General features: G+C 39.5%; 1 protein-coding gene across 4 annotated transcripts in view; it reads left to right on the forward strand.

Moving 5' to 3' along the window:
• Positions 1-5,620: 5,620 nt before the first annotated feature.
• HELB (DNA helicase B) overlaps positions 5,621-26,968 on the forward strand; it is a 42,795-nt gene continuing 21,447 nt past the window's right edge. For 2 of the 4 annotated variants that reach the window (XM_045588223.1, XM_036455361.2), the window contains exons 1-7: positions 5,621-5,899; positions 13,088-13,477; positions 14,781-14,950; positions 18,366-19,235; positions 20,796-20,982; positions 22,174-22,315; positions 25,936-26,090. In XM_045588223.1, coding sequence (XP_045444179.1) covers positions 5,710-5,899; positions 13,088-13,477; positions 14,781-14,950; positions 18,366-19,235; positions 20,796-20,982; positions 22,174-22,315; positions 25,936-26,090 — 2,104 coding nt within the window. In that variant the 5' untranslated portion in view covers positions 5,621-5,709. Of the gene's footprint in view, positions 5,932-13,087; positions 13,478-14,780; positions 14,951-18,365; positions 19,236-20,795; positions 20,983-22,173; positions 22,316-25,935; positions 26,091-26,968 lie in introns of all 4 variants that reach the window. The other 2 variants (XM_036455360.2, XM_045588224.1) reach the window with 2 other exon arrangements.

Raw genomic sequence — 26,968 nt, forward strand, 5'->3', positions numbered from 1 at the left:
TAACTCCATTAATTTTTTAGTGTTTCATTGCCTTTTGGTACAAAAAGTCCCAGGTCCACCTTGTATTTGCCCTGTCCCAGAAGCAGAATCAGCCATTTCTTAAGAAGCCTCTAATGCTTTTAGTAAGAAACTGGAGGCTTAGTGCACAGATTCATGTACTGGTGAGGTCCCTCAGCGTGGGCCTGTAGCAATCGGGCTGAATCCGGCAGTCCAACGCTACCTGATGCTCCTGCCTGCTGCTCCTGCTCATCCCAGCCCCGCTGCACCTGCCTTGGGCACATGCTCAGTCAGTCCTGATCAGGTGAGGTGTGCGCCAGCAGCTGTGAGCCCTGTGTCTGGTGCCTGTAGGCCAGCTGAGTGGGAGCACACTGACCACCAGAGGGCAGCTCTTGCATTGAGCATCTGCCCTCTGGTGGTCAGTGCTTGTCATAGCAACTGATAGACCAGTTCGTTCATTTAGGCTTTTATATTTATATATTATACTAGAGGCCTTGTGCATAAAATTCATACATTGGGGGGTGAGGGGGGGGAGGTGTCCCTCAGCCCTGCCTGCACTCTCTTCAATCTGGGACCCCTCAAGGGATATCTGACTGCCCTCCCTTGCAGGCCTGGTCCCTCCCAACTGCCCTCCCCTGCTGGCCTGATCTCCCCCAACTTACCTCCCCTTCTGGCCATCTTGTGGTGGCCATCTTGTGTTCACATGGGGGAAATCATCTTTGACCACATGGGGGCTGCCATCTTGTGTGTTGGAGCGATGGTCAATCTGCATATTACTCTTTTATTAGATATGATAGAGGCCTAGTGCACAGGGGGAGGGGGGCAGCTGGTTTGCCTTAAAAGATGTCCCAGATCAGGGTGGGGGTCCCTTGGGGTGTGGGGTGGCCTGGGCAAGGGGCCTGTGGTGGTTTTCAGGCTGGCCACATCCCCCAGAGACCCAAGCAGAGGCCCTGGTATCTGGGGTTTATTTACCTTCTACAGTTGAAACTTTGTAGCCTGGAGCGGAGCCAAGCATTCTGCTTGCTCAGTGACGGTAGCCATTTCTGTTCGGATTTATGTGTCTTCTATAACTGAATCTTTGGAGCCTTAAGCAGAGGCCTAGGCCAGCAAGGGCAGGCGGAAAGCTTGGCTTCCTCCATTGCTGGGGAAACCCAAGCCCCCCTCCTGCTCTCTGTGGCCATAGCCATCTTGGTTGGGTTTATTTGCATATTCGCTCCTGAAGGGCTGGTGGATGTGGCTGGTGGGCATGGCTTGTAGATGTAGTGGAGTGACGGTTAATTTTCTTATTTCTCTTTTATTATATCTAATTTTTATATTTCTTCCTTTTTTAAGGATGGTATTCCCAAACCAAGATAATATTGTTAGATGTGGTCAAAGTTAGTAGGGTGACACTACTTTTGGCCCTTTCAGTAAACAGAGCTAGAAAATATAATTAAAAAAATCACAAGCTCATATTGATATTTCCAATTCAAGTTTAACATTGTAGGAATTTTTCTTAACTTCTTTTATTTTAAGTTTGTACTTCTTTTCCATGTACATTAAAACCAATCACTTGATAAAACATGAATATGTTTTCTTATTGCTTTATCCTACAAAATTTCAAAGTTTCAGTAACAATATTACAACTAACATTAATCATTCTGTGTGATGAGTTTAAGATTTCTTTGTAGATCTTTTGGCCTCAGAATATTATATACTAGGAGTATATAGTCAGAGTAAGTTAAAATATTTATCCAAAGTATTCAAAAGAAACTTAAAGAAATTATTTTCCCTGAGAGGTTATGTTATACATTTGATAGGCAGTTTCATTTATTTCTGTTTGTGTTCCATTTTAGGTTTTACTTCCTATTTCTTTATTTTTGAATATGAAAGACATTTACATGGTTCAGAAGTCAAAACCATCACAAAAGATTAAACTCAGAGATCTTGTGCCATCCCTGTCTCTTTACCCTGTTTCCATCCTATCTGTAGGTAACTATTTTCATTAATTTCTGGTATATTGTACCTGTCTTTTTAAAAAATATATTTTATTGATTTTTTTTTACAGAGAGGAAGGAGAAGAATAGAGAGTTAGAAACATTGATGAGAGAGAAACATTGATCAGCTGCCTCCTACTGGGGCATGTGCCTGCAATCAAGGTACATGTTGTTGCCCGAGATCGAACCACCCTTCAGTCTGCAGGCTGACACTCTATCCACTGAACCAAACCGGTTAGGGCTCATTCCTGTATTTCTTCCCCCCCAAAACACAAAAATAACACACACATAAATAAAACCACATGCATTGTCTTATGCCCTGCTCTTTCTTGTTTAACATGTTGTGGAAAACACTCCTTATCACAGAGATGACAGAGATCTTCCTCCTTCTTCCTTTTTTTTTTTTTTTTTTTAATTGCTGAAGAATACTCCACTGTGTGGATATGTACTATAGTCTCTTACTGGTGCACATTTCTGCTGTTTCCAATTATTTACTACCACCAAAATTACATAGTGAATAAACTTATGTCTATGTTGTTGGTGTTTGTTGGAATGTAGCTTCAGGGTAGATCCAGGAATCTAATTTTTAGAAACATCCCAAGTGATTTTATGCACAGCCAGGTTTGAGTTCTGTTGCTTACTGTGTGTGGGAAAAATGGTATCCAGGAGCCCAGTCAAATAGTAGCCCCAGGATTTTCAAATAGCAGCCAGAGCTGTTAATATATATATATATATATATATATATATATATATATATATATATATATATATTTTTTTTTTTTTTTTTTTTTTTTTTTTAAGAATAAGGGATGGACTCTGGCTGGTATGGCTCAATTGGTTGAGCATCATCCCATGCACTAAAAGGCTGCTAGTTAGGTTCTGTTTGGCCACGTACCCAGGTTGCAGTCCATCCCTGATGGGGGGCATGTAGGAAGCTGCTGATTCATGCTTGCTTTCACATAGATGTTTCTTTTTCTCTCTTCCTCTCTAAAAACCAATAAAAATGTTTTTAAAAAGAGGGATAGCACCCAGCTGGTGTGGCTCAGTGGTTGAGCATGGACCCATGAATCAGGAGGCCACAGTTCAATTCCCAATCAGGGAACATGCCTGGATTGCAGGCTTAATCCCCGGGGGGTGGGGGAGCGCATGTAGTGGACAGCTAATTAATGATTCTTTCTCATCATTGGTGTTTCTATCCCCACCCCTCTCTCGCCTTTCCTCTCTCTGAAATAAATAAAAACATTTTTTTTTTTTTTTTTAAGAAAAAAGGGATGGGGAAAAAATGAGGAAACAACAGGTAAAGAAGCAAGGTTCTCATCATCCCAAATCCTCACCTACCGTTTCTAGTCAAATGTAATTGAGTAATATAAATGGAGGTTTCACTCTGGAGTTATGTCCCCAAATCATCATGTTGGCAACAAGGATGCCCCATGTATATGCACATAAGTGATCCAGATTTGAGCAGTTTGGATGCTTTGAACCTCAAGTAGCCCAGGGGCATCCAATATGGCATCTAATAGGCAGTGGTTTGCACAGGTTTGGAGCTCAGGTTAGGAGTGTTGGCTGTAAACAGAGCTAGGTATTCTGTCACAGAAAAGATTAATTCAGGAGAAAGAAAGGTTTGCAATCCAGTTTGTGCAGACACAGTGAGAGAGAAGCATTGAATCTGCTGTGTCAGAAGCTCAAGAAGAAGCAGGAAGCCCCCTTTACAGAGGGGAAGAGCAAGTTGAAGGGAGGGGCTGTTGCAACCATAGAGATCTGCTGGAAACACGGAGGGTTTTCCCTGCATGGCTTTAGTGATTGACAGGTGGTGTCAGAGCTCCTGCCACAGGCCCTCCTCCGGACCCTTGTCTAGGTTGAAGGTCTCATCTATTGTACTTTGGCAGGTCATTAGCATGTAGGTGACAGAGTAGGTGAAAGATGACTGAAGGGAGGATTAGAGTGAGAAGGCACTTAAGATGGAACCATGGGGAACATCAGTGGGGAACATCAGTACTTCCGAGGCCTGTAGAGGAGCTCAATAAAGAACATATGGCTAGAGGGGCAGAAGGAAGACCTGAGAAGACAAGTCATTAAAGCCCGGGAAGCTGAGTGCCACAAGAAGAAAACAGTTATCAGTGTCAAATACTGTTGAGAGGTGAAGGAAGACAAGGCTAAAGGGTATCCATTGGATTTAGCAACAAAGAGACCAGCAGTGTGACCTTTGGCACAGCAGATTCAATGCTGTGATGGAAACAGTAGCTGCTGAGAGTGTTAAGGAAGGAAGTCATCCTCCTTTAGATGAATCTTGGTTACACTGGTGTTTTGTCAGTTGCAGCAAAGAATTTTTCTTCTGAAAGCAATAAAAGTAGACATTTGTACCCAATGGGAGGAAGAATCAATTTTAGTATTTCCTCAAACCTTTGGCGCTGGCTGTTGTTTATATTAGAAGCTAGCATAAGGTGCCTTTGGATTTAGCAACAGTGTATGATTAAGTAATTTCATAATAAGTAGTACCAAAATAGTAATGTAGTGATATATTTTATCCTTAAAGAGCACTGTGATTTTCAAATAGTAGCCCCATTAAGTATGAGAATCATGGCCCCAGAACAATTTTTAAAAACTTTGTTCCTCTCCCATCCCCGTCTATACTTTGTAGGCTGGGCTAAGAGTAGATGCTCCCCTCCTCCTCCCCTCCTCCCCTCCTCCCTTCCTCCCCCCGCAACCCCGCCCCCCACACTTGTGAACAGGGGAGCAAAAATTTCTTTCTGCTTAAAGAAATTTGGGAGTCCAGGGGGTACTCACCGAGAAAAAGATGAAAAGGACTTTGAATGTTACCTAATACTGTGGTTTCCAGATCTGGCAGAGCATCAACATAAACAACCTTAACTTGCCTTATAAGACAGAACCCTGCGCCCCTGCCCTAGATCCAGATACAATGGGTGGAATAGGGACTAGAGATCTGCACCTTGAATAACTGCTTTTGATGATAGAAATCCAACTCCTTTTTTTTTTAATTCTTTAATGATTTATTGAAATAAAAATATATTTCTCTCTATTAGTAAGAGAGGAAGGGAGAGGTAGAGAGATTGGAACATCAATGATGAGAGAGCATGATTAATCAGCTGCCTCTTGCATGGCCCCTACTGGGGATGGAGCCTGCAACCCGGGCATGAGCCTTTGGCCAGAATTAAACCTGGGACCCTTCAAGTCTCTCTCCACTGAGCCAAACCGGGTAGGGCTAAATCCAAGACCTTAAGGAAACAGAGGCCCCAAACAGTCAGGACTAGTCTCAGATTGGAGGTTCCCTGTTCTGTGCTTTGGCTGGGGGCCACCCTCCTGAAGGGCATCTGGAGTTTCCTTTTGGGAGTGTTGGGAGGGCTTGCTTTTCCGGGCTCCTTAGGCTCACTAGACGTGGCCTTGCCCTGTGGTTCTGTCTCCGAAGGAGATGTCCTGGGCTAGCGGTCCAGCAGGTGCCACACATGCCGCTGCCCAGCGGGCCGATTTCGATTTCTCCCAAACACCTGGTTCCTCCGGGCACTGACCCTCCCCTCCCCTCCGCGCGCCCGGTGCACACCGCGCGGCCCGCGGTTTGGGGGCGGAGCTTCGTTGCAGCCCCGCCCCTCCGCGCTCGCACTGACGTTCCCGGAAGTTGACGGTCTTGCAGCCGCTAACCTGATTGGCTGATGAAGGGCGCCACCTAGCCCGGGTTTGCCCGGGTTTGCCCAGGTAGGGTTGAGTTTCAGAGAGTTGAGTTATGGCCCCCAGGAACAAGCAATTGCGCGAACTGCAGGGACCTCTGCTCCCGTCCAAGGCCCTGGTGCCGGAGAACGATGACTGCCTGGAGGAGGAGGAGGAGGAGGAGGAGGACGAGCCGGAGTTTGTGGACGCCGAGGAGCTCTGCAGTGGGGGCCTCAAGGCCGGCAGCCTCCCGGGGTGCCGCCGCGGTGAGGGAGCCCGGGAGCCTGGGGGTGGCGTGGTATGTGCATGCACCGCTTTCTGGGTGAATCTTTCTATCCATCCAGTCTTTCCAAAAATCGAGCCGGGACAGGTTTGGCTCAGTGGATAGAGCGTCGGCCTGCGGACTAAAAGGTCCCGGGTTCGATTCCTGGCAAGGGCATGTACCTTGGTTGCGGGCACATCCCTAGTGGGGGGTGTGCAGGGGGCAGCTGATCGATGATTCTGTCTCATCGATGTTTCTAACTCTCTATCCCTCTCTCTTCCTCTCTGTGAAAAATCCATAAAATATATTTTAGAAAAAAAAATCGGGACTTTTTTAAAACGCCGCGGGACGCAGGAAAAATTGTTCGAAAGCGGGACTGTCCCGCCAAAAGCGGGATGCTCTGGTCACATTAGGGTAAGGCGCCCCAGCTCTATTCACAGACTCCCTGTGAGACGGCCTGGCTGTTCTATTTAAGATAAAATTATATTAATAATATAGTAGCAGTAACTTGAGTAAATACTATATATGAAGCTTGTATTATCTCTTTTAACGTTTACAACTCTTTGAAGTAGTGAATCGGGGGCTTTTTAACTATTTCCATATCCAGCCTGGAGTCAGATACGTGTTTTTTTTTTTTTTTAAGCTGCTTAGAAAACAGGCGCTCTAGCCGGTTGCTCAGTGGATAGAGTGTCAGCCTGGGGACTGAAGGTTCCCAGGTTTAATTCTGGTCAAGGGCACTAGCACGGATTGTGGGCTCGACCCCCAGTAGGGGGCGTGCAGGAGGCAGCTGATCAATGATTCTCATTTATGTTTCTATTTCCCTTCCTCTCTGAAATCAATAAAAATATATTAAAATATTTTTTAATCCACTCATCTCTTGATGGGCACTTGAGTTGTTTTCAGATCTAAGATATTGTAAATTGTGCTGCTTTGAACATAGGAGTGCATACATTCTTTCTGATTGGTGTTTCAGATCTCTTAGGATATATTTCTAGAAGTGGGATCACAGGCACCCAAGAAACACCATCAAGGTATCATAAATTCATTAACCTTGTGTTAATACTATTGATATCCGTGTTTAGCGTGTGTAGTTTCCTATGTTATGAATTATACTTGTGACTGCTCTTTAGAATATTTTTTAGACCAATGCCATCCAGTGGCATTTTCTATGATGATGGCATAGTTTTATATTTGTGCTGTCTAGTACAATAGCTACTAGTCACATATGGCTATTGAGAACTTGAAATGCAGCTGGTGCAACTAAGGACCTAAATTTTAAAATTTAATTTAAATTTATTTTTTAATTTTTATTTCCTTATTATTAAAAATAACTTTTTATTGTTGAAAGTATTACACATATCTCCATTTTTCCCCCATTGATCCCTTCCAGACCACTCCCTTCCCCCCACCCCAGGCCTTCACCACCCTATTGTCTGTGTCCATGTAAATGCATACAAGATCTTTGATTGATTATCTCCTGTCTACCCGCCCTCCCCTGCCTTTCTTCCAAGATTCCACACGCTGTTCCTTGCTTCCATGTCTCTGGATCCATTCCATTCATCAGTTTATTTTGTTACTTGAATGCTACATATGTATCAAATCATGTGATACTTGTCTTTCTCTGACTGGCTTATTTCGCTTAGCATAATACTCTCTTGGTCCTCCCATACTGTCTCAAAGGGTAAGAGATTCTTCTTTTTTACTTCTGCATAGTATTCTATGGTATAAATGTACCACAACTTTTTTATCTACTCATCTATTGATGGACACTTGAGTTGTTTCCAGATCTAAGCTATTGTAATTGTGTTGCTGTGAACAAAGGGGTGCATACATTCTTTCTTAGGGTATATTTCTCGAAGTGGGATCACTGAGTCAAATGGCAGTTTCATATTTAATTTTTTGAGGAAACTCCATACTGTTTTCCATAATGGCTGCACCAGTCTGCATTACCACCAGCAGTGTACTAGGGTTCCCTTTTCTCCACATTCTCACCAGCACTTGTCATTTGTGGATTTGTTGATTCTGCCATTATGACAGGTGTGATATCACACCTCATTGTCATTTTAATTTGCATTTCTCTGATGATCAGTGACTTTGAGCATTTTTTTCATATATCTCTTGACCCTCTGTATGCCCACTTTGGAGAAGTGTCTATTTAGGTTATTTGCCCATTTTTTAATTGAATTGTTTGTCTTCCTTTTGTTAAGTTATAGGAGTTCTATATATATTTTGGATATTAATCCTTTATCAGATGTATCATTGCCAAATATGTTCTCTTGTACAGTGGACTCCTTTTTCATTTTGTTGGTGTTTTTTTTTGTTTGTTTGTTTGTTTGTTTTTTGCTGTGCAGAAGTTTTCTATTTTGATGTAGTGTCATTTTTAAATTTTCTCCTTAGTTTCTTTTTCCCTGGGAGATGTATCCATAAACATATTGCTATAAGAGATGTCTGGGGTTTTGCTGCTTATAGTTTCTTCTAGGATTTTTATGGCTTCTCGACTTAATTTAAGTCTTTTATCCATTTTGAGTTTATTGTGTATGGTGTAAGTTAGTGGTTTAGTTTCAGTTTTTTTGCATGCATCTATCCAATTTTTCCAATACCATTTCTTGAAGAGACTTTCTTGACTCCACTGTACGCTCTTGCCTCCTTTGTAATATATGAATTGAGTTTGTGTCGATTTCTGGGATATCTGTCTTGTTCCATTGATCTATATGCCTGTCCTCGTGTTAGTGCTAGACTGTTTAGATTACAGTGGCTTTGTAGTATAACTTGAAGTCTGGTATTGTGCCTTTTATTTCTTGTCTGATTGCTGTGGCTAGGACTTCCAGTACTATGTTGAATAAGAGTGGTGACAGTGGACATCCCTGTCTTGTTTCTGTTCTTAGGTTTGTCATATATGGCCTTTATCATGTTGCGATATGCTCCCTCTCTTCCCACTTTGCTGAAAGTTTTTATTAAAAAAAAAAGGTGTTAGATTTGTCAAATGCTTTTTCTCCGCCTATTGATATAATCATGTGATTTTTGCCTTTCAATTTGTTTATGTGATGTATCACGTTTAATGATTTGCCAATATTTACCAGCCTTGCATCCCTGGAATAAATTCCACTTGGTTATGGTGTATTCCATTTTAATATATTGCTGGATCCGATTTTCTAATATTTTGTTGAATATAGATGTTAAAAAAATTCTTGTTGAGGATTTTAACATCTATATTCATCAGGGATATTGGCCTGTAACTTTGTTTGTAGTGTCTTTATCTTCTTTTGGAATTAGGATAATACTGGCTTCATGAAAAGAGCTTGGAAGTGTTCCTTCCTCTTGGATTTTTTAGAATAGATTGAGAAATAAGGTATTAGTTCTTTGAATGTTTAGTAAAACTCCCCCATGAAGCTGTCTAGACCCGGGCTTTTGTTTGCTGTGAGTTTTTTTCTTTCTTTCTTTATTACTGCTTTTATTTCATCAGTTGTTATTGGACTATTCAGATTTTCTGATTCTTCCTGATTCAGTTTTGGGAGATTGTATTTTTCTAGGAATTTGTCCATTTCATCCACAATGTCCATTTTTTATTTCTGATTTTATTTATTTGGGTCCTCTATCTTTGTTTCTTGATCAGTCTGCTTAATGATTCATCAATCTTGTTTATCCTTTCAAAGAACCAGCTCATTTTTTGTGTTATTTTTTAGTCTCTATGTCATTTATTTCTGCTCCAATCTTTATTATTTCCTTCCTTCTACTCACTCTGGGATTTTCTTGTTGTTCTCTTTCTAGTTTTTTTTTTTTTTTAAGTTGTAGAGTTAGTTTATTGTTAATTTTTCTTGTTTTTTTTTTGAGATAGGCTGGTAGTGCTATGAACTTCCGTTTCAGGACTACTTTTGCTATGTCCCAGAGATTTTAGGTTGTTCTTTGTTCATTTACATTTTTTTTCTAGGAAGTTTTTTATTTTTATTTTTATTTTTTTTATCTTATTGGTTACCCATTCATTGTTTAGTAACATGATATTTAACCCAAATGTTGGAATGTTTTTGGGTGTTTCTACTGTAGTTGATTTCTAATTTTATTCCACTGTGATCTGAGGAGATACTTGATATGATTTCAATATTTTTGAACATTAAATATTTGTTTTGTGTTCTAACATGTGGTCTAGCTTTGTGAATGATCCCTGTATACTTGAGAAGAATGTATATTCTGCAGTTTTGGGGTGAAATGTTCTATAAATGTCTATTAAATCCATCTGACCCAGGTGTTCTTTAGAGTCACTATTTCCTTGTTAATTGTTTGTCTGGAGGGTCTATCCAGTGAAGTCAGTGGAGTGTTAAAGTCCCCTACTATGACTGTATTGTTGTTGATCTCTCCATTAAAGTCCCCTATAAGTTTTTAAAATATATTTAGGTACTCCTATATTGGGTGCATTTATGTTTATCAGGGTTATATCCTCTTGTTGGATTGATCCCTTTAGAATTATATAGTGACCTTTGTTGTCTCTTGTGATGGCCTTCATTTAAAAAAATATATTTTATTGATTTCAGAGAGGAAGTGAGAGGGAGAGAGGGAGATAGAAACATCAATGATGAGAGACAATCATTGATCGGTTGCCTCCTGTTAGTCACCCACTGGGTACTGAGCTCACAACCTGGGCCTGTCCCCTTGATCAGAATCAAACCCAGGACCCTTCAGTCTGCAGGCTGACACTCTCTCCACTGAGTCAAACCTGCTAGGGTTTGACTATCTATTTTGAATGATAGCCTTGCTGGATATAGTTATCTTGGTTTCAGATCCTTGGATTTCCATAACCTTGAGTACTTCATGCCATTCCCTTCTGGCCTGTAGAGTTTTTAATGAGTAATCAGGTGTCAACCTTATGGAATACCTTTATAGGCAATAGTTTGCTTTTCTTTTGCTGCCTTTAAGATTCTCTTTTTGTCTTTAATTTTTGGAATTTTAATTATGATATGTCTTGGTGTGGACCTGTTTGGCTTCTTCTTGCTTGAGGTTCTCTGTATCTCCTGAACTTGTGTGACTTTTTTCTTTACTATGTTAGGGAAGTTCTGCTATTATTTCTTCAAACATGTTCTTTATCTCTTTCTCCTTTTCTACCTCTTCTGGCACACCTGCTATTCTAATATTGTTATGTTTCACATTGTCCCCCAGCTCCCTTAAGCTGTCCTATTTATTTATTTATTATTTTTATTTTTATTTAGATGTCCTGTTTTTTGTGTTTTTTTTTGTTTGTTTTTTAATTGTTTTTTTCTTTTTGTTTCTCTGATTGAGGGATTTTTTTCAATCCTGTCTTCTAATTCACTGGTTCCAGCTTCAACTTCCCCTAATCTGTTGTGTATTCCTTCCAATGTGTTCTTTGTTTGTGCTATGTCATTCTTTATTTCTGTTTTCCTAGTTACTATATCTTTTTTTTTTTTCATGCTGTTGAGCATCTTCACCATCATTATTGTGAACTCTATATCAGATACATTTTTTTATCTCCATTTCATTTTTCTCCTTTGTGGAGCATTCTCTTATTCTTTCATTTGGGGGTTGTTTCTTTGTCTCATTTTGGATGCCTGTTTGGTTTTGCGATTCTATATAGGTAGATCTGCTGCACCCCTCAATCTCTGGTTCTGAACAGTGTGTCAAACTGTTTCTGACTAATTAGATCAAGCAGAGACTGAGATCTTCCAGAGACCACCCATCAGGAATGCCACACCTTGGGGCAAGTTGTTTTCCAATAGTCAGCTATCTTCCTTCCAGGCAAAGTTGCCAGTATAGCAAATGTCTGTGTAACAAAGATAACCTCTGCTGCATGAGGGAATGATGCAGCACAGGAAACAGGTGTCTGCCTTCTGACACCTGTTTCCAGTGCTGCATCTTAGAGCTTCTGAGCTCTAACCCCAGAGCCTCTGTTCTAGCTTCTGCTTACACAGCTCCAATCCACTCTGCCCTCCCTCTGCTGGAGCATAAGGTGAGGGGCTCTACACCTTAACGGGTGTGTTGGCCCTTTAAGAGGGTGTGTGAATTTCCACCAGTCTGTTTCTGGAAGATAAGCAGTCCTGCAGCTTTTCACAGCCAGATGTTATGTGGGTACCTTTCTCAGTTCTAGTGCTCTCTGCTGGGGGGCCCAGGTTGGAGATTAGATGCCACAGTTCTCAATGGCAACCCACCTCACATGAGATCTCTCTCCAGGACTTCAGTTGCTGTCTGTGGGCACCCAGCCAGCCCTTTCATGCCTCCGTCCCTCCTACCAGTGCCTATGTGGTCTCCACTTTTGGTCCTTAGGTATCAGGATTCTCTCCTGTAAGTTTTCCATTGATTATTCAGAAAGTTTTTCTGTATTATAGTTGTAATTCCAGTTTGGTCCGGGAGCAGCATCCACTTACTCGGCCACCATTTTTAATATCCTATGTAGTTTAAATTTAGATAGTTACACGTGAGTGGACAGCACAGGCTTAGACAATTTTTAAGTATTTGTGGAGAGTTTAGTAATTTATCCTAAAAGTATTAGTGATTAGCTACCATGTTCCAAGCAAGGTGTTTGTGGCAGGGATACCCGGGAAAGATATGATGATAAGGTTGCTGTCCTAATGGAGCTTGCTAATCTAGTGAATTAAACAGACATTCTTTACATAATCACAGGAGTAACTATAACGTTACTCAGTGCTTAGGAGAAATAGTAAGTTGTGCTGGAGTGCTTATACTCGTGAGATTCAGTGAAGGCTTTCCTGAAGAAGATGGTTAAGCTGAGATAAATGGGATAAACAGTAAAGAAGAGAAAAGAAGAGAATGCCTAAGGCCAGAGGCAACAGCTTATTCAAAGGCCTGGTGGTGGGAGGGACCATGACATTTTATTTTTTTTTAGAAACTACATGAGGGTCAGTTTTAGCTGAAGTCAAAGTAGCAGAGAGGACTACTTTTTAGAAGAAGAGCAGGCTTTTGCCATAAACCATGCTTACCTATTGGAGCTCAAGGACTAATGAAACATTGCCTATGCTAGAGGCCTTACAGGGTAGTGATGGAGACAGAGAAACAGGTAAGTGGAATATAGACGCCCTAATAGATGTCTGTACAGGGTGCCATGTGTGTGAGGCGGGGGCAGAGGGGAGCACGGAGGAGTTACAGAGAATGAAGAATTTGGTTTAAAAATAAAAACATTGGGAAAGAGGTTTTAAAATATACTAAATAAACTTTTAATTTTTATTTTTAGTTGTAATTTCTGATGAAAACACTGGAGAGGAGTGTGAAGTGTCTGGACATTTTCCATTAACGGGTGCTTGGTGGCGAGTGAAGGTACAAGTAAAGCCTGCAGGATCAAAGAACTATCAAGTTCAAGGATTTCCATCATACTTTCTACAGTCTGATATGTCACCACCAGATCAAAAACACATCTGTTCCCTCTTTCTTAAAGACTGTAATGTCCACAGTGACACTATAACTGAATTTTTAGCTTGGGTAAATGCAACATTAGGCTATGAAAATCTCAACTTTGAAAATCTTAGGGAAACTTTGAGAACTTTTGAGGAAAAAAAAAAGAAGAATGGTAAAAAACAATCTACAGAGCAAGATTACAAGAAGTGCTGTTCTGTGGAAAAGACAAGTAGGTGTGATTTTTATTATCAAGTTTAGTGTAATTAAGATACTTACTGATTTAAGTGTTTTAAATATTGCCACAGTGATATCTTGGCATAGTATCTTAATTTTTAAAAAAATTAATCTTCACCTGGGGTTATGTTTAGAGAAGGGTGCGGGGCAGGGGTGGGGGATGGGGAGAAGAGGGGAGAGAAAGAGAGAAATGGAGAGATCAGTTGCCTCCCAGGGATCGAACCCGAAACCTAGTTATGTGCCCTTTTGGTTTAAGAGATGGTGCTCCAGCCAACTAAGCCACCCAGCCAGGGCCATAGTATTCTTGTTTAAATTGGTTTGATGAAAATGTGTTTATATTGCTTTTGAAGTATGTCATTGACATTCCAGGTTCCTCATTTTTAATATGAAGAGACTGAGTTCTAGCTGGCTTGGCTCAGTGGATAGAGTTTCGGCCTGCAGACTGAAGGGGCCCAGGTTCGATTCCGTCCAAGGGCACATGCCTGGATTGTGGCCTCGATCCCCCATAGGGGTTGTGCGAGAGGCAGCCAATCAATGACTCTCATCATTGATGTTTCTCTCTCCCTCTCCCTTCCTCTCTGAAATAATATATATATATAATTTTTTTTTATAAGAAGAGATTGGTTGAGATGATCTTTAAGTGACTTTCCAGCTCTAAAACTATGATTCTCTCTCTCTAACTTTTGTGTCCATAGGGTTACTTTGAGACATTAAGAAAAAGTTGAATTGTTAATTACTCTATTTAAGAAGTCAAAAGAGAAAGACAAGAATATGAGTAATCCATTTTGGAAAAATTTCAGTCAAAATGATTTAAAATATTTTTAAAATATAGTTTGTTATTTGGACATTCATATATGGACTATTTCAATTACTAGTTATTTTAAATAAATTTGGCAGAACACCATCATATGACTTCAATGACAAAAAGATCATGGTTACAATAAAATTGATTATAAAGGTTAATATTTGTATTATTTTTATATTTAGCTTTGATTTTATCTTTATGTCATTGAGTCAAGAATTTTATTCTAATTATTTGCACGTAAAACGAAACAGAAGACTAGGAAGTTACCTAAGCATTTAAAGAACATAATTTTTGGTGTTAGATACAGTGAAAACCATCCTAGTACAAATACATTGTTATAATATGAATTTTCTTGTTGGTTAAAATAAATTTATTAATCTCTCTTTGATTTGGATTTCTTGAGGGAGGGATACTAAATAAGAAAATCCATCAGATCAGTTGTTCTGTGAGCTCATTTGTATGTTTTGATGTGTTCTTTTCTTGTATACTGCAGTTCCATTTATAAATGTAATGACAGCGTTGAAGTTTCCAAAAATAATGGAATTCCTTCCAGTTCTTCTGCCTCGACACTTTAAGCAGCTCATAAGCTCAAGTTCTGAAGAGGTGTTGGGAAAGATAGATAAGTTTTTAGGTACACAGCCATGGAAGCTTGGATTTAGAAAAGTAAGTAAAACATTTGTTTAAAATTTAGCAATCTTATATAAGGCAAGATTTCTCAAACTTGACAATTTTTGTATCTCTTTTAAAGGAAAAAAAAGTTGTATAGACCTCAGTGTTGATGTGATTTTCTTTCTTTGGTAAAAAATGTTTTTATTGATTTCAGAGAGTGGAAGGAAGACGGAGAGAGAGAGAGAAACATCAATGATGAGAAAGAAGCATTGATTGATCAGCTACCTCTTGCACATACACTCCCTACCCCCTACTGGGGATCGAGCCTGCAACCCAGGCATGTGCCCTGACAGAGAATCGAACCATGACCTCCTGGTTCATAGATCAATGCTCAACCATTGAGGCACACCAGCCAGGCTAATGAATGTTTCTTTGATTATTACAAATTAAATACAAACTTTTAAAAAAAATCTTCAACTGAAAATATGTGTGTGTGTTTTAAATTGATGAGAGAGAGAGAGAGGAGGGGGGGAGAGAGAGAGAGAGGGAGAGAGAGAGGGAGAGAAATATTGGTGGTGTCCCATACCTTCCACGACTGAAAATCAAATTTACAACCTACGTATGTGTCCTGACTGGGAATTGAACCCACAGCTTTTTGGTGTATGAGACACCAACCAAGGTCAGGGACTAAATAGAAAGTTTTTGTGCTTATAGCTCTTATGCAATAAATGTATAAAGAAAAACAAAACAAGAAAATAAATGCCATTCCCATAATTAATAATTTAGTTACATAATTTAATTTAATATGGCAAACATTTTTTGTTAACTTAATTGCCATTTGCAACTTGAATATAGATCTCATTGAAGACACAAGCTCTTATGAATTTGGCAAATGCATTCTGCCTTGCAACTCAATCCTGTACTTTCCTATTAGGACTTTTAAGAACTTTCACTGTTCATATTGGATAGCATGATATAATTCATTTTTTTTTTTTAGTTGTTACAACAATATGATTTATGAACTAATACACTTTTGTTATTATTAGACACCAAGAGGCTCCAGTGGCATTGGAAAGCAAACATGGCACTTAAATTTTAGCCGTGCTTGGTTAAAGGTGGCTTTCCAAATGGAAATACAATTTAAAAATCCTGATGTAATTTTTGGATCCCCACAAATGTGTACAGACACCCTCCCCACCCTGTTTGAGAAATATAAGAATAATGAATTTGTTTCTTATGTAAAATGACTGGTTTCTATATGCTCTGGAAAATAAGATCCCGGAATGTTAGATTATTATATATATTTATTCAGTAGAGAAGCAATCAGAGCAGTGAACATTCTGGGACTCAAGTAGGAAAAGGAAGCTTGAAGTTTCACTATTGACCATCCAGAATAAAGACTTGTACTGAGGTGTTGTATTAATTTGCTAGGACTGCTCTAACAAACACCATAGACTAGGTGGCTTCTTATACAACAGAAATTTATTTTCTCACAGTTCTGGAGGCTACAAGTTCAAAATCAAGGTGTCAACAAGGTTGATTTCTTCAGAGGTGTCTCTCCTTGATTTATAGTCTTCTTGCTATGTTTTCACACGGTCATCTTTCTCTCTGTAGAGTTATCTGTGTCCTAATTTCACAAATCACATTGGATTAGGCCCTCTACAGAGACCTCATTTTAACTTAATTACCTCTTTAAAGACCCTATCTCCAAATATGGTCACATTCTGAGGTACTAGTCGTTAGGATTTCAACATATGAATTGGGGGTGGGGTCAGGGGGTACAGTTCAGCCCATAAATATGTTTATAGAGGCTCCATGGAAAAAAAAAAAAAAAAAGATGGAGCTGGTGGAAGACCTGCTAAGTGTATTCTGATGAAGGAAGTTCCTTGCCTCTTTTGTAGCCTTTGGGCAGAATCTATACTAATAATAGAGGAATATGCAAATTGTCTAGGACTCCATCACAATAAGGACCAAACAGTAGGCTGCATGGGGTGACAAGGCTGGCAGGGGGTTAATGAGGGACGAACAAATGACTGAACAGCTGGCTGTGTGGGGTGACCAGGTTGGCATGGGGGTTAGTTAGGGACTGAAGAGCAGGTTGCATTGGGGCAACCAGGCCAGCAGGGGGGGGTAGTTGGGGGTGACCAGGCCGGTGGGGGGGGGGGTGTGGGCAGTTGGGGCTGGCAGGCACAGGTGGTTAGGGGTGATCAGACTGGCAGGGGAGTAGTTAGGGGCAATCAGGCAGACGGGCAGGTGAGCAGTTAGGAGCCAGTGGTCCCATATTGTGAGTTGGACATCCTTCAATGGGTCCCAGATTGGAGAGGGTACAGGCTGAGCTGAGGGGACCCCCCCCCACTCCCATGCACAAATTTCATATACCAAGCCTCTAGTTGCTAATAAGCACAAAGGAAACTAAAGAAACCAAGTAACCCAGCTGGCATGGCTCAGTGGTTGAGTGTTGACCTAAGAACCAGGATGTCACAGTTTGATTCCCAGTCAGGGCGCATGCCCAGGATGCAGGCTCAATCCCCAATGTAGGGCATGCAGGAAGCAGCCCATCAGTGATTCTCTCATGATTAATGTTTCTATCTTTCTCTCCCTTTCCCTTCCTCTCTGAAATAAAAAATAAATAAATTAATTAATTAAAAAAATATATATATATAAAAGAAACCAAGGAAATGAGGTAATCATTAACTTCACATAACGTAATCTAGGAAGGAATATAATCATGGGACATCAAGTTACGTATTTGAATCTTTTTTCCACTGATTTAACCCAAATTGATTAACAAAATGTATACTGTAACTTTTTTCAAAAATGAGAAGGGGAGAAGCATATGAGAGAGAAAGAGAGAGAGATCTTCTGTAGTGAAAGACTTTCCATAATACGGAATTAATATGGGGGAGAGGGAAGTAGGAAAGGATAAAGAGGGTCAAATATATGGTGATGGAAGACCTGACTTTAAGTGATAGACACACTGCATAATATGTAGACGATGTTTATAGAATTATAGACCTGAAACCTATATAATTAACCAATACCACCCAATAAATTTAAAATAAAATTAAGGAACAGTATAAACACTACTTAGAAATGTGGAGATAAATTCCAGGAGAAAAAAACAAAGTGTTGAAGGTGGTGGTATTAGAAGGCATGGGAAGGGTAAGGCAGGGGATTCCTCTTTTTAGTGATAAATCTCATGGTGTTATTTAACTATTAAAATTATGTGTATTGCTTTGAGAAAATATTTTTAATTTAAAAATTATATAGAGCTCCAATCACAGGACAGTCAACAAAAAATTAGTGATATATTAGGTACAGAGATTTTTTCCTCCAAACTTAGTTGAAATACATGTCTTCTGGTACTTAAAAACTTATTAACAAATAACATTGTTTTTACTGTAATTTTAATACTACTCATGAACATGTACCATTTTTATAAAGCAGCTTGAACTTTATTTTCTTAAAGATCACCTACAGGGAGCTGAAGCTTTTGCAATGTGAGGCAAGTTGGACAGCATTTTGTCAGTGCCCGTCTCTCCTCCTGCTGATGACTGATGTGCAGAAGAATGGGTTGAAACTATATTCTAAGCTGAAGCAGCTGTGTAGAGAGCATGGGCACACGTATGTGGAAGGACCTGACTTAGCTTCTCAGGTGTCAAATCAGATGTCTCTTTATGATGTTTGGGAGTGTCTGGACTTTTTGAAGGATATCAACGTGGTGAGCTATGAGAAGGGCCGTGTCTTCCTTTATGACCTTTACCAGGCTGAGAAAAGCATTGCCTCTTCCATAGGCGACCTGATGCAGAGGCCTCCGTGGTGTTTGCATGTCGATGTCAAAAAGGTGCTCGCGTCTATTCGTACCCAAAAACCTGAGGATTCAAGAAGGGGCGATCCATTAAATGAAAGTAAGCCCGATGAAACCTTAGAAACTTCTGAGGCCAGCACCCAGGACAGTGGTGACCATATCTGGGATGATGGTGAAGATGAAGGTAATGCCGAAATACCCGACGATCAGCTGGACCAGGACCAGGTGGCTGCTTTGGAGATGGTCTGCTCCAACGCTGTGACCGTCATCAGCGGGAAAGGCGGATGTGGGAAGACCACAATTGTGAGCCATCTTTTTAGGCAGAGGGAGCTGTTGGAAAAAAGAGAAGTCAAGAAAGCTTGTGAAGACTTTGAACAAGACCAGGATGTACCAGAAGAGTGGGTTACCTTTACCCAGCAAAAGCCGCCAAAGGCGGACAAGGCTATAGAAGTGTTACTTACGGCACCTACGGGGAAAGCCGCGGGCTTGCTGAGACAGAAGACTGGTTTTCACGCTTACACTCTATGCCAGGTAAAACCTTTTACGTTTCTTCTCGAGAGGAAACATTTGCCTGAAAGACAGACTTTGTTTAATTAATTTAGTTTTCATTTTTTCATGATGATGTGTGGGAAATATGAATGCTTTTGCTTAATAGACATATTGAATATAGTTGCAGTAGGAAACTTAAATAAACTACTGGTTACAAAATAATTACAAGGATGTAAAGCTCAGCATAGGGAACAAGTCAGTAATATTGTCATATTATGATGCCAGACAGGTACTTGTTGAAATATTAGGGCAACACTTTCTAAAGTACGTGATTATCTAACCACTGTGCTGTCACCTGAAATTAATACAGAATAATATTGAATGTACACTGTAGTTGAAAATAAAAATTTAAAAATTATGTGTAACCATTTAAAAAACCTTTATATACAATATATGTGTACTGAACTTACAATATAGAAATGTTTTTGGAATGATAGAGACCAACCTATTTAAGATTATCTGGCTGCAATGTTACAGATATTTACTTAACTGTATTTTTTTAAAAAATATATTTTATTGATTTTTATACAGAGAGGAAGGGAGAGAGATAGAGAGTTAGAAACATCAATGAGAGAGTCATTGATCAGCTGCCTCTTGCACACCTCCTACTGGGGATATGCCCGCAACCAAGGTACATGCCCCTGACCGGAATCGAACCCGGGACCCTTCAGTCCCCAAGCCGACGCTCTATCCATTGAGCCAAACCGGTCCCGGCTACTTAACTGTATTTTTAAAATAGTGAATATTATTACCTCTGTAATAAATTGTTTTTAGTTGTTGGTGGTTTTTTATTTTTATTTTTTATTTTAAAAAATATATTTTATTGATTTTTTTACAGGGAGGAAGGGAAAGGGATAGAGAGTTAGAAACATCAATTAAAGAGAAACATCAATGAAAGAGAAACATCGATCAGCTGCCTCCTGCACATTCCTTACTGGGGATGTGCCCGCAACCGAGGTACATGCCTTTGACTGGGATCGAACCTGGGACCCTTCAGCCCAAAGGCCAAAGTTCTATCCATTGAGCCAAACCAGTTAGGGCGGTGGTGGTTTTTTTAAAATGTTAAGAAAAAGTGGTAGGCTGGGAAGACAGCACTTTGTTTCCAGGATGGAGTGTTACCATTGGGGGAAGAGGCGGACCTAAGTGACTGGGTAGCTCAGGCCAGGAGAAGGCTTGTATTTGGGAATGGAAAAGGCCATAGAGAGCTCTCCCTGGCCAAAAGTAGTAAGGGGAGGGGTGAAATTTTTGCAGTGGGATAGTGACATATACAAAGCCTGTTACACCTACCAAGTAGTTTTTAGCAAGCACTTTTAAAAATTATTTGATCATTTTTTTGTTTTTAGATTTATTTGATCTCTCTATTCACCTCTATAACTTTTGTGTTCTCTATTTAGCCTTTTTCCTATGTTACTCTATCTACATGCTTTACCCACCCCCTCCAATTTAAGAGTTTTGTTTTCAAGTTACATGTTTAAAAATTTTATTTTGGGGGAGGATAAATTTTATAACCTGAACTTAAGAAATGCAATACTTTACTTGTAGGTCAGTTACAGCTTCTATTTTTGGAAGAAAACAATGAACGAGGACAACTGCGAGAATAACCCATGGAGATTTTCTTCAGTGAGAGTTCTGGTGGTGGATGAAGGGAGTTTGGTATCTGTAGGAATCTTCAAATCTGTCTTAAATTTATTGCTTGAGCACTCCAAACTTTCTAAGCTTATTATCCTCGGTAAGTTAAAATATTGCTGGATTTCTAATTGCTTAGTACACAGATTGTGGATAAGTGGCGGTTTATACAATTCACTGCTCTAATATCTTATCCTACAGGTGGAAGTCTTTGGTCAAAGCCCATACTGAAGCTGCACTGTGTTCAGTTTGACCACTCTCTCTAGCAGTTTGGCAGGTTCTTCATGTTAGCCAGGGAATTAGCATGCTGGGATATGAATGAAATAGATATGAAGGGTCACTGCTGATCACCTAAACGATGACTATAAAAATGGTAAAAATGTCACAGATCCAAAGAAAATAAGGATGTCTATTTATTTGGAAGTAATAAAATGTCTGAAGTATAGACCTCTTAAAAGTAATTTTATTATTTTTAAGCTAATAGTGCAAATTAGACCTCACCAGCCTCTTAAGTCCTTTCCATTTCTGGCGAGATTCAGTTAGGTTCTATTGTGTATACTGTCCTATAGACTGTCTGATTTAATGGAAAAAGAAATAGAATTACTGTGTGAGAGTCAAATTCTGTATAAGTAATATTTTTATGTATTTGAGGATATTTTATAAACTGTTGATTCTATTAAAGGTTTGAACATTCTCCCATCTTTCCCCTAGAAAGTAGTTTTTCTTATCTCTATGGTTGACTGGTTTGTTTAAAGTAAAAAGATATTTAATAGAGAAAAATATCATCATTACATTACTAGAATTTATCTGTTAGCAAATGCATTTGGTTTGTTTATTTTGTATTTTATGTTTATTTTATTCGTTTGAGACCATAGATTCTTTCATGTTTAGTAAGACATTGAGCAAGATTGAATAAATAACAGCTATCTCAGGTCTGTTTCTTTTCTTCACATGTTGGCCAAAATATATGTCTTTACACAGTTGGCCTGTGATTATAGGTAGGAAAGAAGTTTGACACAGATTTTACCTTGATGAGTTATTGCTATTTTTATCTTCTATTGTTTAATCTGAATGGTATTTTTGTATGTGGAATATTTTTAAAGACTTAATGTTCTCAAGTCACTTTAAACAAATATTTTTGGGGAAGGGCTTTATTTATTTATTTTTTTCAGTTAGAGTAAGTCTTTATATATATGGAATATATCAGTAGGGCAAAATAAAAATAATTCCTACATTTCAGGATCACGGTTACCTAAAAACTATATCTATTCTTCCCCCCCACCTCCCCTTTTAGGTGATATTAGACAGCTACCCAGCATTGAGCCTGGCAACTTACTGCAAGATCTTTTTGATACTCTTAAGCCAAGGAATTGTGCTATCGAACTAAAGACAAACCATAGAACAGAATCTGAGCTAATTGTGGACAATGCTACAAGGTATAATATAACTAACATTTTCCTTTTTTTCTTTCTTATGTTAGAAATAAAAGGTTAAAAAATACATATTAGCCGAAACAGGTTTGGCTCAGTGGATAGAGGGTCGGTCTGCAGACTGAAAGGTCCCAGGTTCGATTCCGGTCAAGAGCATGTACCTTGGTTGCGGGCACATCCCCAGTGGGGGGTGTGCAAGAGGCAGCTGATCAATGATTCTCTCTCATCGATGTTTCTAACTCTCTATCCCCCTCTCTTCCTCTCTGTAAAAAGTCAATAAAATATATTTAATAAAAAAAAAAATTACATGTTAGCTTTTTTTTTGTTAATTCTCACCCAAGGATATTTTTTCCGTGTATTTTTTAGAGAGAGTAGAAGAGAGGGGGTGAGAGAGAGAAACATCAATGTGAGAGAGACACATTAATTGGTTGGTTGCTTCCCATACAGGGATCAAATCTGCAACTGAGGTACCTGCCCTTGACAGGAATCAAACTCAGGGCCCTTCAGTCTGTGGGCCGATGCTCTATGCATTGAGCCAAACCAGTTAGGGCCATATTAGCTTTTGAATTAATGATAGTACATTTATTATGCCCTTTTAGCAAACCTATCCTATCCTTCAGATATATACATATACCTTTCCCCCATAATTAGAAAAACAAAGGCAATAGTTTTTCATTACTGGCCCAGTAATAAAATTTAAGAGTGAATGTGATTTCAGAGAGTACATGTGAATTAAAGTTACATCAGTCTTGCCCTGGACAATCTTGCTCATTGGTTAGAGCGTTGGCCTGTGGACTATAGGGTCTCGGGTTCAATGCTGGTTAAGGGCATATACCTCAGTTGCAGATTCAACCCCCAGCCCCAGTAGGGGTGCTAGTGGGAGGCAACCAAATAATGTGTCTCAAGTATGTCAATGTTTCTCTCTCTCCTCTCCCTGTCCCCACTCTGTCCTTTCCACTTTCTCTAATAATTAATGGGAAAAAATATCTTCATTCCTCGTGTGAGGATTAAAAACAAAAAGTTACATCAGTCTTAGTGACTAGAATGAGCCCAAGGGGAACAGAGACTTAGAAACGAGTTTATTAGAGTTCAAGGGAGAATTTGGGGAAAGATTTCCCATAGTTTTTGCAAGAGACCTCAGGTCAAAGCAAAAAAATGAATAAGGCATTTTATTCCTCCTTGAATTTTGGTGGCATCCATGGCATATTCCTCTCCTTAAAACAGAAAAGAACCCTTATTCTCTCATAGTCTTTGCATAAGTGTTTAGAGTGGTCTTCTGTAGTGGATGATATGGGAACTCAGATCATTGAGAGATGGGTTTATTCATGGGCCAAGATTTATCTTTGTTTTGACTTTCTTTTATAAGGTGGTTTTTTTTATTTTTTTATTTTTTTATTTTTATTGCTTGAACATTTCCTTGGTTGGGGATCAGTAAAAACTAGAATATTAAAACCTACTTTCTCCATACCCCTGTCTACCCTGGGTTGGATAGAGGAAGAATTGATAGGAAAAGGGTAGATGATGTAGGTTTATATTAAAACACTGGAGGCCCAGTGCACAAAATTTGTGCACTTAGAGGGGGTGGGGTCTCTCAGCCCAGCTTGTGCCCTTGGGGGATGTCCAACTGATGGCTCAGGCCCGCACCTCTGGGGAGCAGGGAGTGGGCCTAAGCTGTCAGTCAGACACCCTTAGCACTGCTGTGGAGATGGGAGAGGCTCCCGCCACCACTGCTACACTTGTCAGCCATGAGCCTGGCTTCTTGCTGAGTGTGGGAGTGCACTGATCACCACGGGACAGCTCCTGCTTTGAACGTCTTTCCCCTGGTGGTCAGTGCGTGTAATAGCGACCAGTCATTCTGCCATTCGGTCAGTTTGCATATTAGCCTTTTATTATATGGGATTATGAAAAATATGCAATTGGATGTGTTATATTCTTTTTTAAAATATATTTTTATTTCAGAGAGGAAGGGAGAGGGATAGAGAGAGAGAAACATAAGTGATGAGAGAAAATCATTGACCAGCTATCTCCTGCATGCCACCTACTGGGGATCGAGCGCTCAACCTGGGCACGTTAACCAGATAGAACCTGGGACCCGTTAGTCTGCAGGCCAATGCCATATCCACTGAGCCAAACCTGTTAGGGAGGATGGGTAGTATTCTTTCTTATAACATTTCTGCTCATTTTGGGGATGTTGGTTGATGATTGGTCATTTTTAAGTCTAAAAATCTTAGGAAAATCTAAAGCACATTAGATTTCAACTCAGTTTTATCTGAAATTTAGGAATGTCATTTATTAACCTCTTTCTTTAAAAAAAATATATTTTATTGATTTTTCACAGAGAGGAAGGGAGAGAGATAGAGAGCTAGAAACATCGATGAAATAGAAACATCAACCAGTTGCCTCCTGCACACCCCCTACCAGAGATGTGCCCGCAACCAAGATACATGCTCCTGACTGGAATCGAACCTGGGACCCTTTAGTCTGCATGCTGACGCTGTATTCACTGAGCCAAACCGGTTTCGGCAATATTAACCTCTTTAATACCATTTAGGCTGAGTTGTGCGCCTTTCATCATTTCTATTAATTATTGTAATGACATTATCTCTGGTTTTATATATAAAGGTACATTTTTGGATATTAAAGTTCTTGGTGTACTATTTTACCTATTTTTAAATCATCAACAGATATTTATTCAATATAATCCCAGTGATACCAGATAGAAATATATTGAGATAGAAATATATTACATGTCCCGGGTCAGAAGCAAAATAGGAAATTTGTGGTGATTTTCAATCCCCCAGAAATTAAATCTGGGATATTTCCAGCAGGGCCAGCCTTCTTCCCTCTGCTTTCTTCCTTCCAACTCTGTTGGGCAGGTTGAAGATGACGCAGTAGGATACCATTGCCTTTGACAGCCAGGCTGGCGTTAGGTCACAGGGAGTCAGTCATCTTCCAAATAACCCAGGGAAGACTCTATGATGTCAGCCTTCCCTTTTCTCTATTTTCTGATATAATTTGCTAGTCTTAGGAAATATAAGAATTAAAAAGAGATAGGGATAGAATAGAAGTAAAGAGAAGTTGTGGATACTTGGTTCAACTGGGAAAATGAGGCCACTCATATATGATATACACAGAAGAAAGGGGAAAAGAAAGAGTAAATGTAAGGATAAGATTCCAAAGAGTCCAAGCTAATTCAAATAGACAAGGATATGGGGCCAAATAGGCCCAAGTAGGCTGCCAAGCTCCCTTGCTAACTAGCTCTGTGGCCCTGGACAACCCACTGCAGCGGACTAAGTCTCATGTTGCTCACGTGCAAAATGAGGCTGTACCTACCTTGGGTGGTTCTTTTGGAGAAACGTAGATCAAGTTCTCAGAATGGCGCTTAGTGAACTCCCTGACGATTTTTTCTAATGCTTTTAATTTGCTAGGGGTGGGTACGGATTGCTGAATGTAACATTATGGCCTGGCCAGTTCTATTTTAAAAATTCATTTACTTATTTATAACGGGTAAATGAGTAGCCTGTTAGCAAATATTAATTATTGTAATGACATTATCTCTGGTTTTATATATAAAGGTACATTTTTGGATATTAAAGTTCTTGGTGTACTATTTTACCTATTTTTAGAATCTCAAAACGCCAATTTCCAAAATTTGATGCAGAGCTGAGTATCTCAGGTGATCCAACAATCCCTGTCTCAGTACAAGATAAAACGTTTATTTTTGTGAGACTCCCAGAAGAGAATGCTAGTTCTCAGTCATCGAAAAGTGATCACCACTCTCGTAAGTATAAGCTGGGTATGTAGGGTTACATGTTTCAGTATTGTAATATAGATATTAAAGGGCTAGTTAGAATGTTATTTGATGGTAAAGTAAGTATTGCTGGCGAAAAAAAATCAGGCACTGAAAAGAAAGGAATTTATCATCGAAAGCAGATTACCCTAGAATTTTGTAAAGAAGTTGTCACATACATACTAAGAACTCAATAAATATTTGATGAGAGGATAAATGGATGTAGATTATTAGTTTAAAATAAAATAAAACAAAGCTCCAGTAATCCAAGTTTATTCAGGAGAAGGCATGTCTTTTTAAAAAAATCTTTATTATTAAAAGTATTGCCCCCCTCCATCCCACCTCCGGCCTCCACTCCCCTTTCCCCCTCCGTCCCACCCCAGGCCCTCAAGAAATGCCTGTCTTAATGAAGTTTTTCTTTCATAGCAATTGGAAAAGTAAATGCATTTGTTATTTTCATATATTTGTGAAACAAAAGTAATGGCTCTCAGCTTTTGCCAAGTTGAGTCCTAATTCTATCCTATTTCTTACTAAATGGACAAGCATCACTTCTAATTACGGGCATTGGGAAGACATTATGACAGCGTCGAGGAAGAGCATAGGATGGGAAATCTTCACCCTTATTTATGTATATGGTCCATGTCACATCACTTACTGGTTTGTAAAATGGGAATCAGGGAGACAGGGCCTGTGGAGCTGTTGTGAGGGTTGAGGCATTCATCAGCTTTGAGGCACTGCATACATTTTATTTATTTATTTTTGAACAATAGATAATAACTTATTCCAAATGAACCATTTAAATAAATTAAACCTTTTGATCTTTATTTCTATTATAAACTTACTTAGAAAACTTTTTGTAGTAGTATAAT

The sequence above is a fragment of the Pipistrellus kuhlii genome, unplaced genomic scaffold (assembly GCF_014108245.1).
Source record: "Pipistrellus kuhlii isolate mPipKuh1 unplaced genomic scaffold, mPipKuh1.p scaffold_m20_p_3, whole genome shotgun sequence".
Taxonomy (NCBI): Eukaryota; Metazoa; Chordata; class Mammalia; order Chiroptera; family Vespertilionidae; genus Pipistrellus; species Pipistrellus kuhlii.